We start from the raw sequence: 15,018 nt of genomic DNA on the forward strand, positions 1-15,018 counted from the left end.
CACAAGTGAGGAGCTCCCCAAGTTGATGTCTTTGCCACAAGAAACAACAGTGTCCTCTGTTCTGCAGTCGAGGAGGCAGGGACCCACTGTCTCTGGGAGACGGCCTCCTTTACCCTTGGTCCTCGGGGCTTCTGTACCCGTTCCCTTCCTTACCTCTGCTTCTGAGAGTGGTCCACAAAATACTCAGAGACACCACAGACTGCATCTTAATAACCCCATGGGGGCCGAGACAACCTTGGTTTCAACAGTCCTCGAGCTATCACAAGGAACATACCATCAATTTCCTCCAGCTCAGGACCTCCTCCTCGTCTCTGACTCCCCTCTTCTCCATCACGACATATCACAACTGAAACTAACGGCATGGAGAATAACAGCTTCTCTGCACGCGTAGTGAACGTTCTCTTGAATTCCAGGAAACCTACTACGCGGAGGTCCTACAATTATAAATGGCAAAGGTTCTGTTTTTCCCTAGGTGATGACGGCCCTCAAGCCACCTCAGTGGGTCTCGAATGAGTTTTCCAATTCCTCCTCTCCCTAGCTGACTCGGGACTTTCCCATTCATTGTTGAGAGTTTATTTGGCCGCTCTTTCGGCCTACCATGTTCCAGTTGATGGATGTACTTTGTTTTCACATCCAATTTCAAAACGTTTTTTAAAAGGTTTATTGCATCTGTACCCTCCTGTCAAAATTCCAGTCACTCCCTGGGACCTTCCTCTAGTTCTCCGCCAGCTCACGAGGAAGCCCTTTGAGCTGCTTGCAACATGCGACCTCAAACTCCTAGCATGGAAAATGGCCTTTTTAATTGCTGTCACCTCGGCTAGGCAAGTGGGAGAAATATTGGCTTTCCGGGATGATACACCTTACCTGTTGTTTTTGCCAGGTGAAGTCCTCCTCGTACCGGACATTTCCTTCCTGCCGAAGGTGGTGTCAGAGTTCCACCTGCAGGCAGAGGTCTTCCTCCCTGATTTCTTCCCAAATCCAACATCAGTAGAAGACAAGCTATTACACACTTTAGATGTGAAGCGGGCTCTCCTGTTCTACCTCAATAGAACACGCCCAATGAGACGAGACTCCCAACTGTTCGTCTCTTATGCACCAGCAAGGCTGGGGACTCGCATCACGGCTCAGCACCTGTCAAAGTGGATTGCGGGGCTCATCCATCTCTGCTACCTAATCGCCAAACAGCCATTGCCTGGCCCTATCAGGGCACATTCTACCAGAGCTGTGGCGACTTCCACCGCCTTCCTCCAGGGAATTCCCCTGACGGACATTTGCAAAGCCGCTACATGGGCCACGCCTAACACCTTCATCAGGCACTACGCCCTAGACGTCCGTAAGAACACTAATACCAACATGGGACATCACATCCTGTCTTCGGCTACGGAGCAAAAGACCTGCCAGCACCCTCCTCCAGGTAGGCTACTGCTCGCTAATCTCCCATGGGTGTGAAACACAGAGACCACATCGAAGGTAAACAGATTGCTTACCTGTAACTGATGATCTTTGAGTGGTCATCTGTGCATTCACACCACCCGCCCTCCTTCCCCGCTGCTGTCAGCTTCTACATTTTAAATAGGGGTTGATTTGCGGCGGTTTGAAGGAATTGGCGGGATGTCCGTGCCCACCTCTCTGGGCTAGCACGGTGGGGTTCCTGCGCATGTCCGAGGGACTGGGCATGAAAATCCGTTAAAAGAGCTTGCTACAGCACTGATCAATTTAGCGCGTGCGCACTGAATCCCATGGGTGTGAATGCAGATGACCACTCGAAGATCATCAGTTACAGGTAAGCAACCTGTTTATTCCTCTGACTGCAGATGGTAAATGTAAAAATGGATTGATAGATCCTGCTGTGGCTTTGGAAACTGCACACGGCTTTTAAAGTTTTCCTGGCTGGATACCATTTGTTGGGAGCTTATTTTGAATTATTGAAATTTTGAGTGCCCATTATTAATTCCAAGTGCACAATGAGTGCACTTGAGTGCCTTTGGTAAGTGCTCACTGTCGCCACTCCTGTAAAATTAATCCCACCAGCCAGGCAAACATTAAGAGAAGCTTGTTTTACAAGAGAGAGAGCAGCACACTAAGGTCACCACATTCATTCTGATAAATTCAGACCTGACCTATGTGTTTTACTCTCAGCTGCGATGGGTAGTGGCATGTGCCACTTTCTATGTGATGCGATCATCCATGTGGCAAGTCCTTTCAAATGCTAGAGCTGCTGCATGGCACAGACATCACACAGAAATGGTTTCAGGGGCTTCTTGCATGGTGTGTGAAATGTCAAGGTTTGCTTTTAGTGTTACACAACTAATAATGGACTGATATACCACCAGAGTCACACCATTCTCAGCTCCCTGACTTAATGGACTCAGGGGAGTGTAACTCTGCTTAGGATGGCATGCCACAAGTTGCTTCTGCCTGAGCAAGAGAAGCAGGCTTTGGAACAAACAGCTGAAGAAACAATTTCCTATGGCTAGGTTTAGATACTGTGTCTCTTGTGAAAGAGAGAATATAGCTCCATTCCAGACCCAGACCCAGAAACTTGGAACACACATTCTTTTTGAACTCACATTCCAGGCCATTTTGCTGGAAAAAGTGAACGACAGAAGTAGAAGGCCTGAGGGTCAAATGAGGTTCTTTAATCTAAACCCTATGAGAAAAGGCAAGATATAAATAAACCAGCTAACCAATAAACCAGCTAACCAACCAACAAACAAATAAACAAATAGTTGACGTGGCTGAGAGTGGCATAGTGTTTATCTAGGCAATAAGCCCCTTAAAGTGAGCAGCCAGCCAGGCCAGCATCTTCAAAGGGTTGGGTAGAATCCCAGTGGTCCAAATTTTTAGGCACCAATATCTAATTTATAAGTGAGCCAGGGTGGTGTAGTGGTTAAAGGGTTGGACTAGGATCTGGGAAACCCAGGTTCAAATTCCCACTCTGCCATGGATGCTTGCTGGCTAATCTTGGTCCAGTCACACACTCTCAGCCTAATTTACCTCACAGGGTTGTTGTGAGGATATAACGGAGGACAGGAGAATGATGTAAGTCACTTTGGGTCCCCATTGGGGAGAAATGAGAGACATAAATAAAGTAAACAAATTAAAAAATAGTTTTCAGTTGCCCACAATTTATCCAGTTCTCCTATCTTGTATACTGAAGTACTTTGTCTTTTGAGATGAACACAAAATGTATGCTTGTGATTTATCAATTCATTATTAAACACTTTACAATATCCATTATTAAGCATGTTGCAATATTAATCATACCAATCGGTGATGACAGTTTCTCATGGGGAAATGTTGGGTTGAACAGAAATTACCTGTGAAGTGGGAAAGTATGTTAGCCATCTTTCAATATGCACCGCATACCATCCAGGAGTCAAGCAACGTTTCTGTAGAGTCTTTAACTCAGGGGGTGCCCAGTTATCTGATGTAATCACTTCATAGAAATTGTACTTCAAAGCAGCAGGGTCTTCGTGAGAACGCTGATGCTAGAGAAGAAGATCAGATATCAGTGAACAACTCCTGAACAACCTGATTTGCTTCACCTTTGAGTTTGCCACAGCTTCTATTAGCGGGATTTTGTAAAAATGTGGGCGCTACAGTTGTCATTATCAATTTCATTTTTTAAAAGTTAATGTTAAATATATTTTCAGCTGATCCATCTCATCTTCTGAACTATCTATAATGAGAGCAATTTCTGACACATATCAAGATGTAAAAGATAGCTTTTACAGTCCAGTCCTAATTGCAATTATACCCTTCTAAGGCCACTGAAGTCAATGAACAGAAGGGCATAACATTGCTTAGGATCACACTGTTAATTTTATGGAAGTTCCTTTTTCTCCTTAAGGCATGAAAGTTTTTTCTATTTATTTATTTGACTTTTTAAAAGTTGCTGCTCACGCAAAGCGTCTTGAGGCAACTTACAACATTAAAACCAATAAGGGTAAAAACAACATAAAAACAAATAAAATAAAATACTAACATTAAAATATTAAACTCTTAAAGTATGTGGCTATCCTGACTGTGCATTCCATAGGATAGAGGCCACAAGTGAAAGGCCCTTCCCCCAGTGACAGCTAGCCAAGCGATCCAGGGGCCAGGCTCCTACAAGAGGCTCCTAAACAATGACCAAAGGAAGTGCAGAAGGGAGGGCTGTAGTGGGAGATACGGTCCTGTAAATATGAGGGTCCAGACCATTAAGGGCTTTAAAGGTTAGCACCAACACCTCGAATTGGATCTGGAGACTAATTGGTAGCCAGTGCAGCTGCCACAGAATTGGAGTAATATGAACTGACCATGATGTTCCAGTCAGCAACCTGGCAGCTGCATTCTGGACCACCTGCAGTCTCAAGCATTTTCAAGGGTAGCCTTATGTAGAGTGAACTGCAGTAGTCCAATTGGGAGGTGACTGTTTCATGGCTCAATGTGGCAAGGTTTGACTCAGACAAATAAGGAGCCAGCTGGAGGGCCTGGTGTAGGTGAAAAAATGCTGACTGCACTACCATGGACACTTGTTTATCCAATGATAGCACAGAATCCAACCACACCCTGAGATTCTTTATAGAGTCTACAGCTGTCAGCTGGACACCACCGAGTCTTGGGAGTGACCCTTCAGCTAACATCACAGTCTTTCCCAGTTACATGACCTCCATCTTGGATGGATCCAACTTCAGCCAGTCCCCCCTTAACCATTGGACTACTGCATCCAGGCGCTGGGGTAGTGCTAAGAGCCCTGCTGCTGGCTGCTTATTCTGCAGGATGAAGAGCAGAGTGTCTATAGCAGAATGTAGTTAATGGGGAGAAACTGAGCCTTTAGCAAAGTTTTATGATGGAGGCAATGGATGCTGAAAACAAACTTTTAACTGGTACCGTCTTCCTCTATAAACATTGAAATATATTCCATTATAATCACAGGGCTCTGTGAAATAACTAACCAGAAAAGAAGGAAAACAAACACGCAAACAATGTAAAGAACCCCAAATAACCCTGTTTTAAGTACTAAAAACTCTGTTAGCCGAATTGCTCTTTAGGAGAGACAATTGTAACAGTTTATAATTGGGATTCTGGTCAGTGTTTACGGAGGATGGGCTGCACCAATACGCTTCCAATGAAGAAACAGAGACAGAAGTAAAATTCTCTTTGGTTTACTATATATCATTCAAAACACACAATAACATACACACATACAAGAGCTAAGTAAAAACAGATAGATTTGGTAAAGCACTTTCGCATTAGCAGGTATATCATTGAGGGGAGATATTTACTTCAGGTGATGCGCGGTTCCTAAAGCTTCCAGCGGGAAGGTAGGTGGCAGGGGAGGAAAATGGTAGAAGCATATGTAACCAGACCGGCTGAGAACACGTGTATTGCCTTAGCTGCAGACTAAGGTAAAACGAGGCAGGGGTTTTGGTACAGAAAGCTGGATTTGAGAGGAGAAGCAGACATATAGGGGTCATAGGTAAAGGAAAAGATGGCGTGGCTGCTCTGTGTTCTGTGTTTTAAAGCTGCTTGCAAGCGGGAGGGGGTGGGCCCAAGTGGATTACCAGGTGGCCCTACCGCACAGGTCAGGGATTGGCTACGGGGTCAATTTCCAATCTATTGATTAACTTTAACTGTTGGTACCTGGACGGGGGCAGGAGGTACGTGCAGGGAGACCAGTAGCGCTGACTCATCATTAGCCATGTGGAATGCAAGTCCATTGTGGTCTGGCGGAGGGGGAACTCTGAAATAAGCCTCTCATCTGGAGACATGCTGTCGGGGCTAACTAATGAGTTTTCTGTGTTTGCTGTAAACCTTGTGTTTGCATATACATAATGAGCTAAAGACTCGGGGCCCTTCTGGAACGATGTTGACAGTAGATTATCTACCTCAGCTGGCATCTTCCTTGGGTGCCCTCAGGTTGACCTCTTTATTTCACAGTCTCTTTTTATTGCATCAAGCTTTATTCCATATAACATAGTCCAGAAATAGCCCAATATGAACGTCTGGGCTAACAACTCCAAGCAGTAAAACCTAGGTTCTCACAGCAGAAACTTAAATCAGGATAAGTTATCTCTACTGTGAGGGGCCACCTGGATTTAAATCTCCACAACCAAGATGATTCAAGCTCATTATCCCCATTCAACCAAGAATCTCACTAGATGACTGTAGGTTAGTTCTCTGGCAACCTAAACTACATCACAGGATTGTTGTGAAGATAACCCAGAGGAGAACCCAGAGGAGCCCCACATTTCTTGGAAGAAGAAAGGGATAAAATACATTAGTACTATCTAATGCTAACTGAAAGATTTTCTTCAGGCTAGAGGAGGACACTCTGATATTGTTGTAAATATGTGGTATCTGTCTTTCAATACCTATTTTAGAGATCAAGCATGCACTATCTCAGATCAGTGTTTTTATACTTGCAATGAATCAAAAATTAATGAAACTAGGTTTTAAGCTCCACTAGTGACCTAAGTCAGACGTTAAGGATGTGTATCCCACACTGCAAATGGAACTGGAATCTGTCACCCTATCATGCCACATACAGAGAATCAAACTGGACTACTTATCATTAAATTCCATGGACACTGGAATCTGATTTCCACGTGTTATTCAATAATACACAGGAATGCAGAATATCCAGTCTCTATGTCCAGATCTATCTTGCTGGATCTGGGCAACTGATTCTCTAGCAATGCTGCAAGAGCATCCTTTATCTGTAATACCATGTGCACAGAATTGGTAAGGCCCATAGCACTGGGAATGATTTCAGATTTCTCATCCCCATTTCTCATTTGTGTCTTAAACTCATAATTCTCTACCATCATGTCAATTTGTGTTTTCTTGAACTGATTTTCCCCATGTATGTATTTTCAGCTTTCTACATTATATGTCTAAATAATATACTGTATAAAAACTGTACAAAATGTGTACAGAATTAAGCCAAATTATTTTTTTAAAAAAAACAGCAGCAAAAAGCACTAAAAATACTAATTATTGAAAAAATATAGAAGTATTTATTTACTGAAAATATTTCTGTGCTGCCTTTCCACCCAAATAGGGTCCTTGAGGTGCTGAACATTAAAATATGGAAACAACAGGTAAAATAAGGTATATATAAAGTATTTAAACAATGTATTAAAACATATAAACATAAAGAATGTACATTACATACATACATATATTAAGTTCTCAGCATAACATGTGATCAAAACACATTTGATCACATGGGCTTGGAGACAACCTTGGGAACACTGTAATGTGTAATTATGCCTCTAGGCCAACATGGATGCTTAATTTGCTCATGATAGAGTGATCCATACTCTGTCACAGGGTTACGGAAGTTGCTTGCCAGGCACTGATGTTCACATGGGAAAGAACCATGTAATCTGTCTCACCTATATAGTTCTTTCATTTAGATATTAATCATGTGTTGTGGAATATGTCTCCTGTTTTGCCTCAGCAACCTAGAAGTTGGGTCTTGTATGATACTGTATTTGTTATGCCAAAAAATGTTTGTACAGAAACTGTACAGGGATTAGCCCACCCAGGCCAGTCCAGGGATGGGAGGGAATCCTGTACTTTTCAGTACATTAAACAACAAGCCACGAGACAGTCTGTACCATCTCTGGTCTTCACAACAATTTGCCACCAGAACCTCTTTTCACTAGTCCCTGCCTTTCCTAATGGAGAGATTCCAGCCCTTAGTTAGCATCTGGGATTTAACACAGTAGCAACTCTATCCAGAGATGCACACTCTTACTAAGGTAGCATATGTGGTCAGGGTTAGGCACAAGACTTAGACTTGGAATTCAGTTATAACATCAGAGATAAATTAGCAATAAGAAGGATCTTTATTCAGTACAGAGCTTAGCATAGACTACCAGAGATTACAAAAATAACAAAGGCTAGGGTTGTTTGCCTTAACTAAACAATAATGATTCATAGTTACCATGTCAGGAGTATTCATCAGTCCAAGATAGTCCAGTACCAAGGGATTTTGAAGAAAAATCCCATTTTTGCAGACAATGACAGGGGAGAGAGCAAGAGACTCGAGAACAGGAAGAAGAGCTCACTCCCATAGGGATCAATTATACCCCAATTCCAGTCACAAATTAGATGTGACCATCAGCCAATTGCGAGTGGGCATGGGTGTGCCCAATTGTTGGTTGCCATAGCTGCGTGTGGGGATAGGCTATAAGTTTGTGACTCCACCTGCACTCATCTGACCCAAACTCCAGCTACTTCATTGTGTACGTGACTGGTCACAAGTGGGCAAGAAAGTGTAGCCATGAGGTCTGGCATTTGGCATGAAAGTGTGGCCTCACCATTTGGCTTGCAACAGGAAACAAGACACAGCATGTTATCAAAAGACATCACAGGAGAAGGCATGTGAATATAGAAGCAATATTTCTATACAGAAACCACACCTGATACCAGGAGTATGCTCGGTCCGATGGATCAATGAGAATGGTGATGAGTTTTGCCTTGGGAATGAGGGAGGAAGCACGTCTGGGAGCTTCTTCTGAATGGAAGTAGTTGGCACTTTTCTCAAATACGATATCAGTGGTGGTATTAGAAGGGGTAGGGAAAAAATTCATATACCTGAAAGTAAAAAAAAAACAATAGCACCTATCAAGATATGGATGCAGACATACATTAAATTAGTTCTTTTCCCCACTGCAGGTATTTCTGCACTTGTAAACGTGTGGAGTCAGGGAGGGTCAAATGTAATTTAATTCAAATACATATTAGGAAAATAAGTTAATCCTGGTGGGCCATAGTCTGACCCCTCACTCCAGGTACATAATCACGGCTATTGTTACAATGTCCAATAAAACCCTCTTTCCTCTGTCCACCCTATGGATGCCCCTGAGGAAGCAGAAGAGGAGGAGGAAGAAGAATTGGATTTATTACCCACCCTTCACTCAGAGTCTCAGAGTGGCTTACAATCTCCTCCTCTCCTCTTCCCACAACAGACATCCTGTGAGGTAGGTGGGATTGAGAGAGCTCTTTCAAGAACTGCTCTTTTGAGAACAGCTCTGAGAGAGCTGTGACTGACCCAAGGTCCCACAACGTGTGGAGGAGTGGAGAATCAAACCTGGTTCTCCAGATTAAAGTCCACTGCTCTTGTCCATTACACCAAATGGCTCTGACCAGGCACATGAATGAATTGAAGTGTGCTATGCGTTGCTCCCAGATAGCATCCACCTGTTGCTTTAACCCATACAGCTCTTGACTACAAGTTTGTAAAAGATCCACATGGTGACTGCCTCCTGTATGAGTCATTGCATTGTATTGGCAAATTTCTTGGCTTTAGAAGATTTTTTTTTAAAAATGATTGACTTTTCCAGATGCCATAAACCAATGATCCTCTGTTATACTGATCTATCATTTTGTCATCCCTACCAGTGAAGGATAGACCCTTAATACAAAAATACCTTGTGTAACAAAGGATGGAATCAAGAGAGCTTCTTGCAAGTGAGAAAATCACAATTTGACTACAGTCCCTAGCCACCCTCCCCAAACCCATGCTATGTGTACCAGGATACTCCAGGACAGTGTGGGATACAGCATGGGGAGCTGCAGAAGGACGGATTCTCAGGGGAAAACTACACATTATGTTTTACATGAGTTTCCAATGGGGACTGGCAGCCATATTGCAGCTGTAAGTGTCTGGTGGCAACTATTGTGTAAGAGTGCAGCAGGAGCCTATTTGGATCACGAAATGGCGTACGGGCTGTGCTAATGGGATTAATAATATCCCCGGTGACTCCTGAGCTGTCCAGCTCCTGAAACCTGCATGGGGGAAGCCAGGAGCCTTTCCTCCCCTGTTCCATGGCCCTGATCTGAATAGGCCTCTTGCTGTGCTTCTACACAGGAATTGCCACTGGGGACTCACAGATGCAGTCGGGCTGCAAGTACCTGTGGAGATTTCATACAAAGCATAAGGTGTAGTTTGGCTCAAAAGAGGGGAAAACCCCAAACCATTGCATGATTCTCTGGAGCCTTCTCAGTGTTTTCTGGGAAGGCACATAATGTGGAAAGCGACGAAAACAAGTGACAGATTTTTACCGATTATTGCACACTACCATTTAACAGTTTATAGATCTGTCCCTCTGTTAGTTATTTTATTTTCATTTTTTTTAAAAAATCAGTCTCTTTATATTTTTTTTCTAAGGAGGAAGATTCCCTGATCTTCTGATTGTTTTCATGATCTTGAGTTCAAATGACATGTTTTCAAAGTAGGGAAACCAGAAGTGCGGTTTTGTAAACGTGGGTGCATCACAGACTTATACAATAACATGATGATATTCCCTTTGTTTTTAATTTCCTTTCTTAATCATTCCCATCATTTATAACACTGTCATTAACTATAATTTATAACATATATAAAACATCCAATTAAAAACAAATTAAAAGAGACAAAGAAGGAATAAACATAAAGCCCCCATCCTTCTGAGTGTGTTTGTTCATAGTACAACATAAATATTGACATTGTAACATGAAAGGGAGGGAAAAAAGAAGTATTCTGGCAAACTTCTCATCAGTACAAACTAATTTTAATTCTCAAAGCACCATGCACAGAAAAGGCATCTGGAAATTATGTAGATGTCACAGATACTTTGATAATTGCTCCTCTGTGGTCTGGCATATGCTAACAATGGACATTTGCTTTTTGTTATTCTTACCAGTCAATTCCCTTGTGGTAGTTGTTTCCGTTAAAGAACTGAACTTCTTCAAAGGTTTTTGGACTGGGGAGATTACTAATGATGGAAGGATGCATAAGAAGAAATAAATAAAGTGCTGTTGTTCCTACAGGGAAATAAGCAGAAGACAGAAATATATGATACTAAGGGATAGGATATAAGCACTGAAATAATGGGAGTTTCACAAAATACACAGATGACAATCCCAGTTACGGGGGGGGGGGAAGTGTTAATATTATGCAGGTTTTTATATCACCCTGAGAAAATTGCTTTTAACTTAAATTCTATTCTCTGATGAGTTAATGAGGCCCCTACTGAATTCAAATGGGAAGTATGTACTTAAGAAGTGAATGTGTCCTGAATTTCAGACATCTTTTCATTTCAACTCAATAATCTCCTTTATGAACATGATTGTGTCCCCCCCCATCACAGTTCATACCTTTTCTTGCTTTGATCTATGCACTTATCAATCTGGACTGTTAGGTGATGTAAGCTTTTGTCCAAAATAAGGTTGACAAAAGCAAATTCACTTTAAAAAGTGAGACTTAATTTGCAATATTTTCCATAATGATGTAGAGTAGCGATCAATAAACCCATAACTCAATTCATTCTCACCAGCATCCTGTGAGGAAAGCCACACAAGGGAGCTTCAAGGCAGAGAACAGTGCAATCCTACACAGAGTTATTCCAGTCTAAATCCATTGAGTTACAGGGGCCCTACTGAATTCAAATGGAAAGTAAATAGAATTTTGTCTTTTTGTCAACCCAATCCTTTTCTTTATGGACATATTTCTTTTTTTTTTTACATCCTTTTCTGCTTCAACCAATGCAAAGATAAACCATCCAAGGTCCGCTGAAGTTAGACTGGAGCAACTGCACATAGAATTGCACTGCTATATCCAAATCCAATCGAACAGATTGGAATAGAAATCTGTAAGAGCGTTCATGGCTTGGCAACAGAAGGTGAAATGATGTTTGATTTCCAACAAGCATACAGTAGCATGTCTTTTAAATTAGTTTCCCTTAATTAGCTTTAGATCATTAAAAAAAAACTTACCTTTTTCACTGCTTTCTCTATAGCTAGCAAACATGATTATCTGATTAGGATGTCAATGGGGTTTCTTTAAATATGTAATTTAATGTTGTGTGGGGAGAAAGGTGCCAATGGCTCAGAGCTGATGATTTCTTATCAAGAGTGAGATTCCAGCAATTGCTCATCACCAATTTGCTTGGCACCCTAGGAAAGTCATTAACGTCTAAGGATGCAATGTGGAAATCTCTAGATTTAAATCACAGCAGGAGGATAATAGTCCCCCCCTACACACAAAAGCACTTATTTTAGGGTCTATTAAAATATTATGCAGTGGTAAAGCTGGGTTTGCTTCTAAGTGTACACTTGACCACGGGGGGCAGAACAACAACAACAACAACACTATTATGTGATTTTATGACAAAAGTGGATTTATAGTCTGTTGCTGTTTTTCTGGCTGGCTGGTTTTTATGATTTCATGATAAGGTCATTAGATGGTTTCTTCTTCTTTTATACCACTGTATTTTATTTTGTTGTTTTAAACAGCTTGGTGTTTTGTATGTAATAGGCTTTGGAAAATGTTCTTTGGAGAAGCAGTATAGAGATATCTTAAAGAAAGAAAGAAATTTCTCCAGATAAGAAATAATAGTACTCTGGAATCAGCAAAGTGAATAGTTATTTCCAAACCTACAATTAAATAACGGCTATTCTTAAAGAAAAGCAAGCACTGATTTGTGTGGTTTTTAATTTTTTAAAGAATGACAGTATGTGGGTTTCTTATCTCATCATCAACAATGACTCTGTTGCCATGTGTTTGCCTAATTGTACCTCTTTACTAGAAAATGGCAAGTGATCAGGTATCTACCTATCAATTTTATTTATTTATTTAAATTTATATCCCACCTCCCCACTGAGGCAGGCTCAGGACAGCTTACAGAGAGATAATTAAACAGATACAACAAGAAGTTTATTGTGAATAAAATCACAATAAATATAAAATAAAACAGTACATAAAGTGCTGTACATAAAATGCTAGTACTTCAATATGTATCCTGCTCTTCTTCCTCCCTCTCTTCTCATTTTGTCCTTAGAACAACCTGTGAAATAGCATAAGCTGAAACAGAGTGTCTGGCCCAAGGGTACCTTGTGAGGTTCATGGCTGAGTGGGAATTTGGGTCTCCCAGGTCCCTGCCACACGGCAGGAAAAAAAGCGGGCTTTAAAAGCCGCACCAAAATAGAGACGCTGCGGCGGGATCCCACGAATCCCCTGAGCCGCGGCGCCGTTGCTCCCCGGCACGATCAGATGCCGGGGAGGAAGCGACGGTCAGGAGGGGGAGGCTGCCGAACTGCACATGTCTGGCCTTGATGCGCCGTTTTCCGAAGAACCACCTAGGTAGGTGGTGTAGTTTTGATGCGGGGTTTTGGGTGGAAGGGACGGATCGGCAACGGGCATGGCACGCTTCCCAGATGTTGCTGTGGGATCGCGCCTGTTTGCTGCGCCCCCAATCCGTCCCTCTCCCGGCCCAAAACCTCTTGTGTGACCGGGGCCCCAGTTTGACATTCAAACCATTATACTACTTTGGCTCTAGTACCAAGACATCAAGTAGACTGGGTACATACTAGGACAATCTTATGCCCACTTGACTGAGCATGTCTACTGAAATTACAGTAATTTATATCTGGACATGATAAAAGGTTATGCTAATTGATTATACTATTGATCATGCAAACACAGTTTCAGGACTAAAGGAAAGTGGATATGGATGCTTCTAAGAAATTCTGCAGACTCAGCAAGTCACACCCCACAATGTTTTATTTTTCCATCTGAAAACCATTTATTTGTAGTATACATTGTGTTGTTCATTTACCTGTTTTCTGTGGACCAATCACAAGAAATTTTGGCAGGTGTTCACAAGATTTATCTCTAGACCAGATATCCCGATGGCGTCTGTCATCACATGGATTGGGGGGGGGGGGAGAAGAGACTCAAGTCAGGAAGCCATTCTAACATTCTGTCTTTTTGCTCATCAGAAAATCCTGTGCAAAAATTACTACCCTGTGAATTCTATATGTGCCCCTCTTCCCTGACTGATTATTTACATGGAATTTGAAACTATCATTACATGCAGTCTTAATGGATATGGCCTTCATACATTGATACTTGTACTGCCAACTCTTGTCGATAAGCAGGGCTGGTCCTGGAAACCATGGACAATGGTAAATATCCCAATAATTAGTAAAGAAAATTTGGAATTTTGTGGCAAACTGTTACTACACATAACTTCAATTGCTAGACATCTGAGGCTAGATGGGTGGCAACCTAAAACAGGGTCTTCTCTATTATGGTGCCCTAACTACGGAACTCCTTCCTCCTTCTACCAGTGGGGAAAGACTTTGTTGTTTTGTTTGGTGTTCCCTCACTTACTTTCATTGACCCTCTTCCTGTTTGTGTGCTTGTGTATTTGTGCATTTATATACTTTATTAATTGCTTTAAATATGTTGATTATATATCAACATTTTAAACATTGTTTTGATAGTTTACTCTCTTGGGGACTGTAAACTAAGTGGAAAGGTAGCATGCAAATATTTTAAGTAAATAAATAAATTATATATATTATTAGCTACTGTAACTGGCAACAGAAAAGAATAGCAGATATCTTTTTGAGGAGGTAAAATTTTAGGCAAGATGTCACTGTTCTTTGACAACAGCATCCAGAATTTTAAAAAGTAGTTGAATCAACCAGTAGCTGTACAGCATAATGAGAATCAAGTATTTTAAAGCATCTCTCCCTTATTATAATTGAGTATGAAAGTTCTATATGAACGTTCTAAATTTCACATCCTTAGTGTTAGGCCGGAAGAACTGCCACTCAGAACACACTGGCTGGGTTGACTGGCTGCTTTGTGCAGTCCCGCCCAGCGTTCCAAGGTCATTTGCATGTGGAAGCTGATTGGACTTCACTCCATTCCACACCCGCAAGGCAGTTGGAATGGAAGCTGCCTGGGTGATTTCAGAGCAGCCACAGACTTTCTGCCAAACCTACCTTACAGTGTTGCTGTACAGATCGCAAAGCCAAAGAGAATGAAGTAAGCTGATTTGCTCCCCCGCTAATGAGAAAGACAGATTTTTGCCTAGAAAGAGGCTGCTGAGAGGGGAGGAGATAAAGTTGCCAGCTTCAGGTATGGTAATTCCTGGAGATTTGAGGGGTGGAGCCCGGAGAGGGGGACTTCAGACAGGTACAGTGCCATAGACTCCACTCTCCAACCCAGCCATTTGCTTCTGGGGAACT

General features: G+C 42.0%; 1 protein-coding gene across 1 annotated transcript in view; it reads right to left on the reverse strand.

Annotated features, from left to right (window-relative positions):
- The window catches only part of LOC107110279 (bifunctional heparan sulfate N-deacetylase/N-sulfotransferase 4), a 123,285-nt gene that overhangs the window by 7,222 nt on the left and 101,045 nt on the right, over positions 1–15,018 (reverse strand). The window contains exons 7-10 of the mRNA XM_015411043.1: positions 13,596–13,692; positions 10,680–10,803; positions 8,418–8,592; positions 3,321–3,491 (exon numbers count right to left, since the gene is read on the reverse strand). Of these exons, the coding sequence (XP_015266529.1) occupies positions 3,321–3,491; positions 8,418–8,592; positions 10,680–10,803; positions 13,596–13,692 (567 nt within the window). The remainder of the gene's footprint in view (positions 1–3,320; positions 3,492–8,417; positions 8,593–10,679; positions 10,804–13,595; positions 13,693–15,018) is intronic.

Source organism: Gekko japonicus, unplaced genomic scaffold, assembly GCF_001447785.1.
Source record: "Gekko japonicus isolate JY-2015 unplaced genomic scaffold, Gekko_japonicus_V1.1 scaffold362, whole genome shotgun sequence".
Classification (NCBI taxonomy): Eukaryota; Metazoa; Chordata; class Lepidosauria; order Squamata; family Gekkonidae; genus Gekko; species Gekko japonicus.